Source organism: Staurois parvus, unplaced genomic scaffold, assembly GCF_062004578.1.
Source record: "Staurois parvus isolate SC_StPar_1 unplaced genomic scaffold, SC_StPar_1.0 ptg000813l, whole genome shotgun sequence".
Taxonomy (NCBI): Eukaryota; Metazoa; Chordata; class Amphibia; order Anura; family Ranidae; genus Staurois; species Staurois parvus.
The window spans coordinates 3,304,858-3,322,895 of record NW_028318609.1 but is presented as its reverse complement, the minus strand read 5'-3'; the positions used below and the strand labels follow the sequence as shown (position 1 = coordinate 3,322,895).

The 18,038-nt window shown below is 41.3% G+C and overlaps 1 protein-coding gene across 5 annotated transcripts in view; it reads right to left on the bottom strand.

Annotated features, from left to right (window-relative positions):
* UNK (unk zinc finger) overlaps positions 1 to 18,038 on the bottom strand; it is an 86,616-nt gene that overhangs the window by 42,129 nt on the left and 26,449 nt on the right. For all 5 annotated transcript variants that reach the window (XR_016306553.1, XM_089654904.1, XM_089654901.1 and 2 more), the window contains 3 exons: positions 3,944 to 4,079; positions 890 to 1,007; positions 698 to 782 (listed from right to left, as the gene is read on the bottom strand). Coding sequence is in view for 4 of the 5 variants with exons in the window: in XM_089654904.1 (XP_089511030.1) it covers positions 698 to 782; positions 890 to 1,007; positions 3,944 to 4,079 (339 nt within the window). In the remaining variant the exon portion in view is untranslated. The remainder of the gene's footprint in view (positions 1 to 697; positions 783 to 889; positions 1,008 to 3,943; positions 4,080 to 18,038) is intronic.

The following is an 18,038-nucleotide window of genomic DNA, read 5'->3' as shown; positions in this document are numbered from 1 at the left end:
GGTCACCAGAACATGTGTCCCCATTGGACAATTGCCCCTCACATCCTGCCAACATTTGTGATTTTTCATTTTACTGTACCAGAAACAAATGATCACCAGCACAAATATAGTGGATAAATAACCCAGCAGGGTCATAGACAGAAATAAAAATCCAATGGAAGACGAGTGCCAGAATCCAAGATTTCCACTTTTGAGCAATATTTTTTTATTACCAACTTTGTAAACATAAAACAGCCAACAAGTTTTAGCGTGCCCCCCTTCTTCCTGATTAAACTTGAAATTGTTGAATTATGAGCATTTAGATGTTCGGGGGTATTGAGTGATATGCTATATAGTTAGCCTGTGTTCCAAATGTTTTGGCTGTTTTAAGTATACAAAATTATAGAATATAATCAAATTCCCTCACAATAATAAATCTCGGACTTTTCATTATGGTACTCCACACACATTCATGTTGAGCCGCCATAGGAAGTCCTTCCTACAACACTCATAATCATAATGAAAATATGGGTCAGAAACCATCCATAATAAAAGTTCAGTGCTACCACTCACCTATAGCAATAAAAACTGACAGGGGATCTAACACTTGTACACTATCAAAAGAAAACATTTTTTCTTTAGATATACTTTAAAGGGTTTTTAATTATTTTCAGTACAGTGTACAAGTTACACACTGAAGTGTGATAAAATAACCTACGTTCAACATGTGCAAAGGCACAAAACGGCCCACGTGGACAGCTGCCAGACTGTTGCATATCGTTGCACTTTGTAGATTTGTAAATCTATGTAAGAGGGGAAAAGGAGTGTTAGAACTGATGACACACCATAGCCCCATATGGTGAGAGTCAGAATGAAAGTTACATAAAGGGGCAAAAGGGGGAACTTTTACCTCAGGGTGGAATTGCTGTTCTGTTCTTGTGTGACAGTATTGACATGAATCTCCACTTTCACACTTACTAGGGTCACCCCATTCATCGCCATGTTTTACATTTGGACACGGGGAAGACCTATGCAAGAAAAGAATGTGAAATCCAGGTAAACCAGAAAATAAACTGCATTTGGCAACAGAAGAGTTCCTGTTGATAAGTATAACCAGAGCTAGATCATACACAATGCAAACTAGGCAGAAACGTATAGCCAAATGGATTCTCCAGGGGACAAGCTATAACCTCCATACTTCTAAAGTAAACTATGGGGAACTGCAGATGATCAAAGCTGTGCACCTGTCTTGTCATTCAAAATGGAAGATGACCCTTTAAGCAGATGGAGTCTAATGGGGTGACCTATGCCAGTACAGCAGGGCTCGACAAATGCCAGGCGCCAGGTCACCATGGTATCCTGGCACCTGGGCTTTTGCCAACCCATTCACTGTTGGCACCAACTGTATGTAATTCCTATTGCCTGATGCCCCGGACATGCAGCTTTTGGCACTGGGCAGCTGATTTAGTTTTAACATCTAAAAACAAAAAGAAAAAACTTTAGCTCTGCTGCTTTTTTTTCTCCACATACCGGCACTCCGGACTGCTGTGTGCAGGGTGTCGGCGCTCTCTGGGAACACAGGGCTCTCAGCCATTGCCCCTCCATCAACCGGTCTCTGATCACCACTCTGGGGAGATGGCAGAGATGTGACAGGACAGCGAACATGGAGGATCGAAGGATGAGCCTGACTGCTGGCTCCCAACTCTGCCAGAGCCGCTCTAGGGCGAGAGAAGAGTGCGGACTCTGACCTCCCTCCACTCTCCTTGGAGGCCTTGCTCGGACACCTGTTCCGTTCCGGCTGTCACCCATCGGGGATTGGATCTGGGGTAGGAGATCAGGGTGTGTGGTGTAGGCCAATCTCAGGGTGCCCAGGGAGACTGGCTGATGGAGAGGCAGTGTTTGAGAGCTGTGTGTTCCCGGAGAGCGCCGACACCCCACTGTGGGGGGGATTTGTGAGAATTAGTGAAAGGGCAATCAGCATAATATTGAGGAGTTTCCCCCTATAACATGTTTTTATTGTCATTCCTTCCAGCCAGCTTATAACCCTGACATAATGGCGTAACGTCAAGGTTATTGACTAGCTGCCCTGCTGTAAGTTATGGTTAGGGGGTGCAAATTACTTTCCTTGCCCCGGGTGCTGACAACACACGCTATGCTAAAAAAAACTGGCTCCTAACTTTTATAGCTGGCTCCTACATTTAAAGCAAATTTGTCAAATTACAGGCAATGCAAATGGACCAACTTCTCTGTGCCTATTGAAATCCTTATATCAGAGAAATGAGGGGTGGGGCAATGTTGCTACTTTTCAGCCTTAACCACTTGGCAACCGCGCTGTAGCCGAATGATGGCTACAGCGTGGTTGTCCAGTTCTGGGAGGGCATGATATGACGTCCTACCAGAACGCACCCTCCCACGTGCCCCCAGGGCCGCACACACGGTGATCCCCGTGAACGCTGTGTCCCACAGACACAGCTTATCAGGTGATGTGGTAAAAGGCCAATCACAGCGGCCTTTTACCACGTGATCAGCCGTGTCTAATGACACAGCAGATCACCAGTAAATGCAGTTGTCACAGCGTGAGGAAAGTACTGCCGATAAACGGCAATTGTCAGAGGACGGATCGGCACCGATCATCATGGCACTGACGATCAGTGCCATGATGATCGGTGCCCAGCAGTGTCACCCACCAGTGCCACCCATCTGTGCTCAGCAGTGCCGCCCATCAGTACCACCCACCAGTGCCATCAGTCAGCGCCACCCATCAGTGCTGCCTATCAGTGCCCATCATTGTTGCATATCAGTGCCAGCTCATCAGTGTCGCCTCATCAATGCACATCAGTGAAGGAGAAAAATTACCTGTTTGCAAAATTTTATAACAGAAACAAAGAAAAACTTTTTAATTTTTTTGCTTTTTTTTGTTTATAGCGCAAAAAATTAAAAACACCCAGCGGCGATCAAATACCACCAAAAGAAAGCTCTATTTGTGTGAAAAAAATGATAAAAAATTCATAAGGGTACAGTGTTGCATGACCGCACAATTGTCTTTCAAAGTGCGACAGTGCTGAAACCTGAAAATTGGCCTGGGCAGGAAGAGGGTACAAGTGCCTGATAGGTAAATGGTTACTCTATTTCTGGGGTATAACATTATATATACTTATATATACTTAAAGTAAATTTGTCACAAACCGAGGAAATTCAACTGAGAATATAATGAAAAAATAATGTATTAGAAGCCACCTTAATTAAATACTGGGGAGGGGGAGAGAAATACAGAAAATTGGCCTCTATGCTTTATGAGGTAGCCACTCACATTACAAGATTAATGGTAGGGCTCAGAAGGTGAGTGGAGGCAGAGCAAAACCCGATTAACAGAAAAGTCAAAATTAAAGTTTAGGGAAACAGTGTGTGCGTGTGTATGGGGAGTGGGGTAAATGTTAGGGGATCACTTTGGGGGTTTGTTACATTTAAGGAGGATTACATGTCCGTCTGCATAACAAGAATGTGGCATTCTTTTATTTAGATGTACTGTATTTGTCTCTTATGCCTGCCAGCAATATTTACTGAATGTAGACTGAGCCGGGCATGTGCAACTCCGAGTACATTCACAGCATGCCTTGAGTGTCCAGAAAAAATAAACTCCCGTGTGGGACATACTTCATCCCTGGCCCGCCAATTTAGACCGCTGAGGAAGCCAAAGGCAAAGATGTCATATTGTAGCCATCGCACCGTTAGAGGGGTGCCCTTTACAGGCAGCCTACCATAATGTGCAAATTTACTGTACAATCTGGTAAAAGCCCCAGAGACCTGCAGCAGACTTTAGTTATACTTTACATTAGTTCAAACCTGTAACAAAAGTGTAACTAGCCTTTCAAATAACAAGTACAGTCACAAAGATTTTCAGTCATTCTTATTTAAAGCATGGATTTCTGATTTCAAACTGATTTATTTTCTCCTAATATCATACCTGTACTTATTTTGGCGTGGACTTCTCCTCCTATCTTTGCTATTGTGATAATAAGGACATGCGTAACCTTGTCGACAAAGTCGTGGAGGCTTTTTACACTGCTCTGTCTTGTAGTGTCCAAGAACATATGTGGTATCTGCAAATCAAAAAAAAGAAGGTCGTCAACTTAAGTGGCTTCACTCCCATGGCTGGTAATATTTAAAATGATACAATTCACTCTCTCTACATTTGCACAACGTCCAGTTATGGACTCTGCTAGGAGAAAACAGAGGGGGGGGGGAATACTATTGGCTACGCCTGCCTCACACAGCTTCTAAACCCAAGGACAAAAATTAAATATACGGCACCTTACCAGTTCTTAGATATGGTGGCTGCACTGGCTTTCTTTTTCAGGTTAAAGTAGAACTGTACTGTATCTGAGCATCACAAATTCAAAATGCTATTTCATTCATTTTTAATATTCAAAGCAAACTCCCCTATCCTTCCATGTCTCCATGCTTTATTTTGCTGAGAAATCACTTTGAAAACACCCCACCCCCTAGCATTTCTAGCCACGGCAACCAAGAGCAGATGATTCATGTAGCATTTACCATCTTGAATCCATCTGCCCTTAGCTCAGGCATGCAGACAGGAGGGCGTACTTAGCTTAGAAAACACCTCCTACCCTCCTGAAGACTCCTGGGATGTATGACATCATTTGCCTAGGCCAGAAACCAGGAAGCAACTAAAGAAATATAAAAAAAAAAAAAAAGGCTTGAAACAAGTAAATATAATATACCTTCCTATTTATTTATTAATGCTAGCAGCATAAGGATTATAAATTAAGCGTAAAGTTCCATTTTAAGTACATTTTCTGCAATTACAAAGCAACGTCTGTTGATCCTGATAGAATCCAGCATTATATTCTAACTTCCTGGGTACATGTCCTCCTTCCTATGTCAAAGAGATAAGAACAGGGGGAAGTGTTTGTAGTTCAATCTGGAGATCAACCTAGGGTGACAACACAGCTGCTGCACAGATAGTACAGCAGGAGAGTTTGTCAGCCTAGGACAGGAAACGTGTTACCAAGTGAAATGAAGGAAAAAAGTCCTGATAATCTAAAAACATGCCCCATCTAAGGGTAAGTAACTGGTGATGGGTTTTTTTTTTTTTGGGGGGGGGGGGGGGTTAGACATACATAAACAAGAACTGGACACACCATTTTGGTCTATTTTGTAACATGGCACAAAATCATAATAGGCTCTGTTTTTTTTGGTTCCAGAAGAATGTGGCAGAAGAAACTGTGGGAACTGTCATTGCTGATTTGCTTCCAAAAGTCCAAATCCAGCTTTTGAATAAACATAATTCCGTAAACCATAGTAAAAAAAAAAAAAAAGTAAATACCCAGCCTGACTCAAGCCAGAAGAGCACAGGTAGTCAAGGCTCTACTCCCTGTAGTCCATGGGTGTCAAACTGGCAGCCCTCCAGCTGTTGTCAAACTACAAGTCCCATGAGGCATTGCAAAATTGACAGTTAGAAGCATGACTCGCAAAGGCAAAGGCATGATGGGACTTTCGCAACAGCTGGAGGGCCGTCCGTTTGACACCCCTGCAGTGTAGTCCCTAAAACTACAGAAGGTGTGGCCATCATACAGCCTATAGTGCTGACGAGACATACTTGTCACTGCTGTGGGACATGTCTACTTCACTCACAGGATGCTACTGGATCACCAACTGGGAAGGGCTGAGGTCACGCAAGTGCCAATTAGAGCATGATTTTCAAATATTTTAGAAAGAGGGGCATTATAAAAACCAAGGAGCAGGAAGGACAAACAATACAGTCCCTACAGTCATGGTCAAAAATACTTCCACCTCTGCATTTCTGAGAGATAACACACCACTACACCCAGAAAATTGTTGCAATTACAAATGTTTACGCATGTTCATGTTTATTTCTTTTGTTTGTATTGGTATGACAAAAAAAATGGAGAAACAAAATCCAAAATTTGACACATTCTACGCAAAACCCCAAAAATGGACTGGACAAAATGATTTGAACCTTCTCAAAATTGTAAGAAATAATTTCATTCAGTTTGTGATGCTCCTGTTATTTGCAATTAAACTCACCTGTATCAATTAACAAGTGCTGAGAATATAGAAACCACACTGGCAACCAGTTAAAATGGTGAAAAATTAACTCAACCTTTCTGTTGTGTGTCTCTGCGTGCCACATGGAGCATGGAGAAAAGAAAGAGCAGCAAAGAATTGTCTGAGGATTTGAGAACAAAAATTGTGGAAAAGCATGGACAATCTCAAGGTTACAAGTCCATCTCTTAGATTCTAAGCTCTAACGAGCAGGGCCCTCTGTTTCCTCTTGTACCAAATTGTATTGTAACTGTAATGTCTACCTTCATCAAACTGTTCACGCTATATAAATCTTGTATAATAATAATAATCTCCAGAGGTCTTAATGTTCCTGTGTCCACTGTGTGCAACATTGCCAAGCAGTTTACAACTCATGGCACTGTAGCTAATCTGCCTGGACGTGGACGAAAGAGAAAAATTAAGCAAAGATTTGGAAGGATTGCTCGAATCGTGGATAAAGAACCTCGATCAACTCCAAGACAAAATCAAACTGACCTTCAGGCACAGGGTACAACTGTGTCAGCTCGCACTATACGTCACCATCTGAATGAAAAGCGACGCTATGGTAGAAGACCCAGGAGGACCCCACTGCTGACACAGAAACATAAAAAAGCCAGATTGGAGTTTGACAAAACTTACCTGAGGAAACCAAAGGCCAGAAAGTTGGGTCTCTGTCAGAGGTCATGGGTCATAGAGCAGGACAATGACCCAAAGCACACGTCAAAAAGCACCCAGAAATGATTTAAGACAAAGCACCGGAGAGTACTGAACTGGCCAGATCTAAATCCCATAGAGCACCTGTGGAGAGATCTTAAAACAGCAGTTGGGAAAAGGAACCCTTCCAATCTGAGAGACCTGGGGCAGTTGGCGAAAGAAAAGTGGTCCAAAATTCCAGTGGAGAAGTGGAAGAAACTCATTGATGGTTACAAGTGACTGATTTCAGTTATTTTTTCCAAAAGGTCTGCTGCCAAATATTAAATAGGGGGTGCAAATAATTTTCTCCTGTCCATTTTTGGGGTTTTGCATGGAATGTGTCAGATTTGGCTTTTTTGTTTCTCTAATTTTTTTGTGTACCAATACAAACAAAAGAATGAAACATGAGAATGCCGAAACATTTGTAATTGCAACAATTTTCCGGGGCGAAGTGGTACATTATCTGACAGAAATGCAGGGGTGTCAGGGGCAGCTGTCCCCCCACCAGTTATAAGGCCGAGAACTGATTAATCACATACCCACTGATTACTCAGTTCTCGGTCTTCACTGAGCAGAGAGCAGTGACTGTCAGTGCTCTGCTCTGCCCCTCCAGCACTCACTGAAGCACTTGGCAGGAGCGGCTGGCTCAGGCTCTTAGCAGCACATTGAGAGGCTGAGCCAACTGCTGATCAGGAATCTGGGTGGATCCTGACATTATTGTCAGGAAACATATAGAGACTGGAGCAGAAATGTGACGTCAGTCGATGGTGGGCTTTGGCACACTGTCAGCTGATTCTGGGTCACAGAAGTACAAGTACACTCCTGTGACCCATATGAGAAGTATGGCCAAAAGAGCTTTGTGATTTTGCATTTTATTTTACATAAGGTTTATGTGCATCTATGAGACTCCTATTTGTGGCATAGTGATTAAAGCAGCTTTTATGGGTACCAGGATTGCAAATGTCATTGTACACAAAAATTTGGCTTAACGCTTAGTTGGACCATACTGTCAAAAGGTATGCTGAAACTTCAGTGCAAGTTGCCACCCAACTGTGGAACACTGAGTGGGTTAGTGCACAGAACAACCCATACATTTTGTTCTTTGAAATGCTGGAGGGCATGCTTCCTCTGTATATGCTGCTTTTTTACATGCTGCTTTATATAGTTTGTGTGACACGCATTTCCTGACAGCCACAACAGAGCACCATGTCAGTGCCACTTGTAGAATGTACAGTGATAAAAACATGGTTGATCCTACCATTCAATGGTGCTGCCTCCTCCCTATATCCCTGCTTCAGCATCAGATCCTAAGGTGTGACCATTGCCACCTGTACTGCGCATGCTAGTTTTTCTGTTAACATGCTTCACTTCCAAGTTCATCAAGATCTTGGCCGCCCAACAGCATTTACGTAGTGATGAGTCACAAGCCCCTCCTTCCCCCTCCATGACTTTCATTAGTTATAATGGGGCGGATCTAACAGGGAATGAGTGATGGAAGTATCACCTCTCTGCTAGTGCCCCCCCCCCCCCCCAAGCATACATCATCAGATATTAGCAGCTCCTCCCACAGATCTTTCCCTATGGACAGGGACAAGCAAGGAAAGATCACATGACCGCTCCAACCCTAAATAAAATAAAGCATTTAAATGCAGAAAAAACATAGATGAGGAAGCATTATAAGTATACATTGTAAAACATTCTATGCCACTTAACATTTGGGGGGTATTTACTAAAGTTGGAGAGTGCATATTCTGGTGCAGCTCTACATAGAAACCAATCAACTTCCAGGTTTTATTGTCAAAGCTTAATTGAACAAGCTGAAGTTAGAAGCTGATTGGATACCATGCTGCACCAGATTTGAGTGCTACAGTTTTAGTAAATATCTTCCTTTTTGTCTTTAGTATCACTTTATGTTCCACTTTATCCTTACTTGGACCTAAAGTAGAACTAAAAGCATAATTTTTTTTGGATAGAGTAAGGGAGGGTTATAACTTCTGTTATGCCAAATCCATGGTGAGGAAAGTGAGGAAATCCCTGGTTGTCACCAGAAATTGTGTTCTCATTGGAAGATTTCCCCTCTATTCCTGTTCTGGTGACAACCCAAAATTTGTGTTTTTCTATTACTTTTAAATATAATGGTAAACCAGACAAATAGAGAGGGTTAATCTCCCTAACAGGGGTACAGACAGCAATAAAAGCTGACAGATGTTCTAACCCCTCTCTGCTCTATCCGGAGATGAAAAATGTTTAGCATTTGTGCACTTTAATGTTTGTGTTGTAAAGCAAACCAATGCATGTGTTATAAGAAGCAATGTTATTTAATGAGGCTGTTCAGATCTCTGCTGTGCGTTTGAAAAATGAGACATGCCCCAGTTATGTGTGCATTTTTATGTGCTGTGATGCCCAACATAATAATGAAACTTTGTGTACATGTGCTACAACGCACATTAACAAAACACATACAAAATGGACAAAGGTGTACACAAATGAGAACCTAGCCTTACAGTGTGTCATATACCCGCTGGTGTGAAGAATGTGATAAAATTCCACAAAGAGCGTAATTTATTATGAGGATATCCATAGTGTGGAAGTAACAAGTACATGACTTTCACATTCTGGAATAATGACTTTTCACATTTTGTAATTCATCTATGCGGATGTTGGATTACATTATAGTGCACAGACTGAGTTCGAGAGCTTAGGGAGACACGTGCAATGTGCACAGTATTGATACACTATATTGTCAAAAGTATTGGGACGCCTGCCTTTACACGCACATAAATTTTAATGACATTCCAGTCTTAGTCCGTAGGGTTCAGTATTGAGTTGGCCCTTCCTTTGCAGCTATACCAGCTTCAACTCTTCTGGGAAGGCTGTCCAGAAGGTTCAGGAAAGTGTCTATGGGAATGTTTGACCCTTCTTCCATAAGCGCATTTGTTAGGTCAGGCACTGATGTTGGGCGAGAAGGTGTGGCTCGCAGTCTCTGCTCTAATTCATCCCAAAGGTGTTCTATCGGGTTGAGGTCAGGACTCAACCTTTATGGACCTTGCTTTGTGCACTGGTGCGCAGTCATGTTGGAACAGGAAGGGGCCATCCCCAAACTGTTCCCTCAAAGTTGGGAGCATGAAATTGTCCAAAATATCTTGGTATGCTGACACCTTAAGAGTTCCCTGCACTGGAACGAAGGGGCCAAGCCCAACCCCTGAAAAACAACACCATAATTCCCTATCCACCAAACTTTACACTTGGCACAATGCAGTCAGGCAAGTACCATTCTCCTGGCAACAGCCAAACCCAGACCCATCCATCGGATTGCCAGACAGAGAAGCGTGATTCGTCACTCCAGAGAACACGTCTCCACTGCTCTAGAGTCCAGTGGCGGCATGCTTTACACCACTGCATCCGACGCTTTGCATTGCACTTGGTGATGTAAGGCTTGGTTGCAGCTGCTCTGCCATTGAAAAACCCATTCCATGAAGCTCTCTACGCACTGTTGTGCTAATCTGAAGGCCGCATGAAGTTTGGTGGTCTTTAGCTATTAAATCTGCAGACAGTTGGTGACTTCTGCGCACTGTGCGCTTCAGCACGTGCTGACCCCGCTCTGTCATTTTACTTGGCCTACCACTTCATGGCTGAGTTGCTGTTGTTCCCAGTTGCTTCCACTTTGTTACAATACCACTAACAGTTGACCGTGAAATATTTAGTAGCAAGGAAATTTCATGGATGGACTTATTGCACAGTTGGCAACCTATCACGGTACCATGCTTGAATTCACTGAGCTCCTGAGAGCGACCCATTCTTTCACAAATATTTGTAGAAGTAGTCTGCATGCCTAGGTGCTTGATGTTATACATCTATGACCATGGAGGTGATTGTAACACCTGAATCCAATGATTTGGAGGGGTGTCCCAATGCTTTTGGCAATATAGTGTATATTTGGAATACCACACTTGTGGTGGCTTCATCTGTACTTTGTGAGAACGCACATCGCTGGATTTTTGATTAATAAATTAATAGAATATGAAAATACCGTGGATTATAGCTAAAATGTATTTAATAGCAAAATTTGTTTATAGGGTAGGGAAGCAATAAAATCTTTGACAGATTTTTATTCCTATTTGTATACTCACAGAGGAGATTTATGCTCTGTTTTTCATGGTAGCTGTTGTCACAGGACAAAGATAGAAAATGCCAAATTTTAGACTGATCACCAGAACAAGTGGGGGCAACTGTGGTGAAATTGTCCAAACCAAGGATGCCTTGCACTTTGGAGAAATTTCAATTCAATTTTGGTGCATATATGGGACAGGAAGTAATGGAAAATTTCCCAAACAGGACAGGGGCGTCAAAAACTAAACGGACAAGAGTTTTCACCCTTCCAAACCCTATGTGTACATAACTCAAACCTCTGATGGATTCCAATTACCCTTAACACCTTTATGTTTTAGGCTTCACATTTGCAGTCTGGCAGAAATAGTATCTATATACTTTGCAGCTATTTAACATCTGGTGGCATTATGTTAAAGTGTTTCTATGGTCAAAATGTAAAAACATATTTATTTCCACATTATAATTCAATTATTCCTAGCCTACTCCTATTAAAGTGTTTGTAAACCTAAAAAGAGTAAAAAGCACTGGTTCTTTAATTTGTTTACATGTGAAGGAATGGGGGCAAGGTGCAAATGCACAGGTTGAAGACGACCAGGTGAGGGTGTGTGAAGCAGAACAGTGCAGCTCCTGACGCTTGATCAAGAGAGAATGTGAGTATATGACCATGTAAACGGCACTCAGGAGACTTGTATCGAAGGTACAGTTGCCTTTTAATATTTTTACTTTATCTGAACATTTGAAACAAATAAAGATTAGAGAGAAGTGTTTACAAAATGTCTTATTCTAAATGCTGAAGTGTACAGAGTGTGGCTCTTTTTTGATATTTTGCTGTGAATTGAAGAATTAGCATCCTACACTTCTGTATATTGCTGGATCTGCCAGGTCTTCACTGTGTGCTGCAGCTCTGTACCCTATCCCTTGCACCATTTCTATGTCCTGTAAAGGATCTACCTTGTGTTAATGCCTTTAGATTTAGGCTGCATTCACACTTGTGCCACTTGTCATGCGACTTTGGGCACAAAATCGCAGCCCACTGTTTTCAATGGCACCCTTTGGATCTATGTGACTTATAGTCACAGCAACTTTAAAAAAGTTTCTGCACTACTTAAATACGACTTGAATGTAAAGTCCCATCAAAGATGCACTCCAAAATCGCACTGGAAGTTGTGCGACTTTGAAGTCGCACAAGTATGAATGGAGCATTAAAGGATTTTAATAATTAAATAGTAATAATCATCAGACAGCTGGGGTCTGTGTATGTTACACATAACCTTTGCTGACTTCTTCTGTGTATATTTTCCACTCAGCTCTTTCTGGTCAGAATTCCTCCAAACAACTTCCTGGGGCCTGCTGCTCTTCAGCTCACTCAGTGTATTCCTTCCGCACTGTAGACTTCCTTTCAACATCCACACACTTGATGCAGTGTTCCATCTGTAGGAAAGTGCTCTGTATTCCTCCAGGGGTGTGACCGGTTGTCTACAGGTGTTGATATGCATCCTGATTGGTCCAGCGTCCTGTTTTACGCCCACTCCTAATAAAAAGTAGCTAGGACAATTAGGACCTATACCAATGCCAGCACTATGCATGATTGAAAATTATTCAGAGAATGAGCCTGGGTGGCATGGATGGACACCAGCTGTTTGGCTGGACAAGAGTCTTGCAGATGAGCAGCTGATATTTACCAAGAAATTGCTGTGCTGAAATCTATCTCATGATTTACTCAGAGGTAGTTATTCATATCTAAATAATCAGGCAGAAGTTTTAGTTTGAAACAAAAAATTAGTAAACGCCTACAGGCCCATTCACATCAGTGCACTGCAGTAACACATGAAACACTGCATGTCTGATTTTAGGTCATTGCGTTGCATTCAAAAGAATGTTCAGCCTGAAAGGGATGTTCTCTCTAACCATTTCTCTTATTTGCTCCCCTTTGGTCCGTTAAATATACAATTAAACTTGTTTTGTTATCTCTGTTTTATAAGTGCAAAAATACCTGTTGACAATGTCAGAAATTCAGAGCTGTCCTGTGCACATTTATTATCTCAAAGAGTCTGTTTACACCTCTCATTCTTATCTTAGGGCTACAATTCAATTAGTACTTATGCTTTGAGCCTGGTTTCACATATATGCGGTGCGGTATATCGCATGTGATTCGCACAGGAACCGCACCACATTCCTGTGCAAATCACATGCGATTTGTGTGCGGTGCGATTGGAGCCATACATTTTGTGTGGCTCTAATTGCACCGCACCCACACCAAAAAGGTGTAGGAATCTATTTTTGGTCCGCACTAGAATTGGATCACATGGGTATTCACACCTATGCAATCTGATTCTGCACATCGCACTGCGTTTTGCAGACCGCTTTTGGGGTGTTGTTAACTTAACATACACACCCGCAGCAGTTCGCATGAAAGGGGTGCGATTCTGATGCAGTGCTGAATTTGCACAGAAAAAATGCTGTGAATTCCGCACAGCATCAGTGTGAACCAGGGCTGAAGATGAAAATGAGGGGTGGGGGGCAAGTAGCTTAGCAAAAGAAAACTGGGCGGGGCTGACACCACTCAGTCACGAAATCCTGTGTGTTGTCAGCCTTCAAAAGGAAAATAAAAAGCTGAATGCATTTCTGGCAGATCCTTCTGTACTGGCACGGTCTTTAAGGGGATAAAACATGGAGAAATGTGAATGTATTACAGAGATGTATTGCACGTTTTTTTTTCCTTGAAACACCCTTTAATGAAGCCCACATTAACTTAATGAACCTCAAGTGCATTAAATGCATGTGTAAAATGCACTGCAATAAACATGAGTGGTGTGAATGGGTAATAAAGCCCATCTATAGCTTTGTAACCCCCTCTTTCCCTGCATCACTGTACTGTGAGAAAATAACAAAATAGGAAACAGTGGACTTACTTCAAAAATCTGTGAACTGCTCCTATCAATTCAGTATGAGTATTCCCAAAACATGTAGAGTGTAAGTTGCAAAAATATATCAGAAAGTAATATACCACACATCTCTTTTCCCTATTAAAACAGCAACATGTTGTTCAAATATGACTACTAGACACTAACTGCCCAAGTAAATCCTATCCACTTGTTGGGAAAACTGCATACCAATGGTGGATCAGGAATTATGAACAAAGCTAAATAACAATATTACACTATGGAAGGTTTGGATGACAAATGTAAATTGCATCCAGTTCATCATAAAGCAGTGGTCTCCAAACTGTGGCCCTAGGGCCGGACGTGGTCCCTTGCTTGCCTTTATCCAGCACTTGGGGTGCTGTTCCTCCCACTGATACAAGACACTGTTCTACCAAATGACACCATCAATGGGACACCATTTCTCTCATTGACAGTAGTAATGGGGCACTCTTCCTTCCAATGATAGGACACTGTTCCTCCCTCTAATACCAAATGTGGCAATGTTTACTCCCACTGATGCCAAGAACATTTCACTCCTGCTGGCCACAGCCCGGCCCCCCTAAAGTTTGAAGCACAACAAACTGGTCCTTTGTTTAGAACGTTTGGAGACCCCTGTCATGAAGGGTCCTCAGTTCTACGAGACAGTTGTATCAAGGGAGACTATTATGTCTGTATCTCATCCAGGCCCTCCAAATGCAGCGATATCTAGTTCAATATACTTCTGTGTGATACAACATTCAAATAGTATAGAACAGGCAGACCCTGGCAAAAACTTTAGATTTATATCCAGTCCTGATGTTTTTTTCTCCACTCCAATAGATTGAATATTTATCCTGGTATATAATCACATCTTTGTTTATCCCTAACACCATATGTATGTCCAGGGCAACATCCAAAAACATATACCATTATTATAGAAAAATAAACCTATTTTTCTAAGAGGACTTTACAGGTACACCTAGAGATAACTGCAACCGAATTAAAACTATCATTTTACTTTCACATCTGTTAAAACCATTTGGATCATATGAGATCTTAAAAACATTGAAACCTGGTGGACATGGGCAAGAGTGGGCCACCAGCAGGACACAGCAGATGGAGAGGGAGGGCCTTATCTATGCCTTTAGTTCAAAAACTGGAGGAACCAAACATTATTAAGAAAAGACGTATATAGATCTCAGCATCAAAGGTAAGTCCTCCTAGATGTATAAGGTTTTTAATTAGAGATAGAAACCGGTAAATATCTAACCATGCAACACCAAAATAAGTCCTTTAAGTGGCTGCAAAACTCAGACATGAAATATTTACAAAGCATATCCCTCTATAGTGTGTACTTGTCTCAAGAACACCAAGTGTTATTTTTGTCTGCTACTTCACTCCTCTATCAGCATGAATCACTTCTGAAAAGTTTTCCTGACACCAAAAAGAGAAATTGTGACAGAGGAGGCACCTCCAGCAGATTGACAGCCTCCGCTCTGTCTATTGTGAGCTGTGTGGAGGAGGGTGTGACCCTTCCCTCCAATTAACATTCAGAGCACTTGTCACTATGCTCTGCAGAATTTAACTTCAACTCTCTGCCCCCCCCCCCCCTTTTTTTTTTTTTTAACAGTTTCACAAGCTTTATCAATTCAGCACTTTGAATGGATGTGGAGAAAAGAGGACTGCAGATAGACAGGTACAGCTTATAGAGGAGGGTTTGTTTCATCTCTGTGTATCACCTGAGGTCAGTCACTTCATTGGGTCTATGTGAGGGTTTAAAACCACTTTAAAATAATCCCTGGACAGTGGTACAGAAGGCAAGGAGGTGACCAAATAATAATACTAAACATCATCTTCTAGATCTGCACCTTGCCATCATGGCCATAGGCTCATACCATCACAACCCCAATGAGTGGAGATATGTGGCCCCCAGTGTCTGCCTGAGGTTGCCACTGAAGCTAGCTGAGCCTTTGCCAGACCACTGTGCCATTTTCAACAAATCCAGAACATTTTGATGAACTATCACATTAATGTTCTGTCATGAGGAAGCATTTCTTCTCTGTGAAACATGGAGGCATCAAGCCTCAGCAAATATTACAGAATACTACACAAAAGTTGTTGATTAATTAGACTTAAAAGGCTTTTGGGGTGGTGAAGTGTTCTTTTCCTATACAAAAACAATTAGAGTGTACTAGTGTTTGTTCATATTGCGCATTTATGGAATATTTTCAAGGCTTTTAGGATCTTGTATGTATCAAATGGTTTTAATGAGTATGTGAAAATAAAATTATATAGTTTTAACCTCCCTAGCAGTCTGATTATGTCCATATTTCTGTGCTCAAAGCGGTACATTTTTTTGCATGGAAATATGTATTTTTTTTATTGTAGGCCTGTCATTTTTAGGAATAACTCACTGAAATCTGTCCGAACAAGAGTCTAGTAAACATCTCAGGTAGGATAAAACTTGAAACACGAAATCATAAATTATAATTTAATAAACAATCATAAAAAATAATAATATAATAATAATACATTTAATTCAATAATATAATCAAACCAAAAACACTGAAATTTGAAATAGAGCGCCAAGTTTGCACATCACTGAGCAAAGTCGCAAAATCATTTCAGTGTCTGATGATGCATTTCCCCACGAATCATTATCACTCAATTCTGCAAGTGGTTCTGATTTACTATCGTTGTTCTCTAGCTGGTCTAAAACCGATTTTGACCTAAAGAGACGCTTTTTGGATGCCATGGACATTTCTCAGTTTCCAGGCAGAAAGAACAGTAAAAATGCAGGCAGGGCACAGGACAAAGCACTCGGAACAAAATGTATGTGAAATGGTTTGATGCAGTAATGTTTTACTATGTGATTTTAGTGAATATAGTGAATGTCATTTTCAAATTTCCCGCCGTTCCGTTCCTGTACGTCCTGACGCTCGCAGGAGACGGAACCCAGATGACAGATGCCGGCATCCACTGGAGGACATTACAGGGGACACTGCAGGAGGGACATCGCAGGAGCGCAGGACAAGGTAAGTGATCGAGGGATCTCGAAGCAGCGCCGCATGGTAAGCCCAAGTGTAGCTCGGGGTTACCGCTTTTGGTATAGAAACTTTACCCCGAGCTACACTCGGGAATACCGCTAGGGGGGGTTAATTTGGTTGCAGTTGTCTCTAGGTGTACCTTGAAAATCTGATTTCTTAGAAAAATAGGTTTATTTTTTGATAGTCATATATCCCTAACACCATGAATTCACTATGCCTCTTGAGACTGAATATGGACTGAGACACCACATGTTACATTGCTGTGGATGGTTAAGTCATCTGCCCATATCATGTCTCTTATATTGCACATTCCCCTTATTAGACTGCCTTCTCTTGGTTTTTAAAGGGGGTCCTGCCTTATGATAGACGAAAAAGTACCAAAGGATACTATAAGAGTGAATTATGAAGGAGCATATGTCCAAATAATGATGTCATTAAATAGTATATCTCTAACATATCCTGCTCACTCAGTCCACTTGTCCTCAATAGCTAAAAACACAAGTAGTAATTTCTATAGCTAAATGTCCAAGTAGTAATATAATGAAAAGCTTGAAACTTTAATTCATTACCAAGTCCTTGAGGGGAAATTGAATTAAGGACATTTATCCAATTCACCTCCAATCTTGTCCCTATCTATTGTTTGCATGGACATCTAGAGGTGATATATCGGTATATTTCCTTGAAATTTTTACTCCATCCGTTGATTTGTGAAAAATTGAAAGTGCTCAGCCAATGGGCCTTTTTTCCTTTTCTCCTCCTTATATGCTCCCCAATTGTGACTCTCCCTCCTATTTCCCATTTCATTCTTACCCACATATATATATTTTTTTTACATGAACATGTGATCACATAAACATAGGAAGTGGTACAATTCATGAACACAGTAACAGGGAAAAGATTTAGATGTTTTATTATTCCAAAAGACTGATGATTTTTTTATATAAACATGCAGACATTACAGTGTCCAAATTAAAACATCCTTCTGGCAATTTTGGCATTCCCCCCCAAAAAAATAATAATAATAAAAAAATTATATATATATATATATATATATATATATATATATATATATATATATATATATATATAATTTTTAACAGTGTATTTAGCCATTTATCTAGTGGTCCTATTTAGAAGTTTGACTATCACAACCTTTCTGAGTATTAGTTTTTTTTTTTCTGATCAACCTGCAATATGAACACTGCCAAAACTCTCTTCT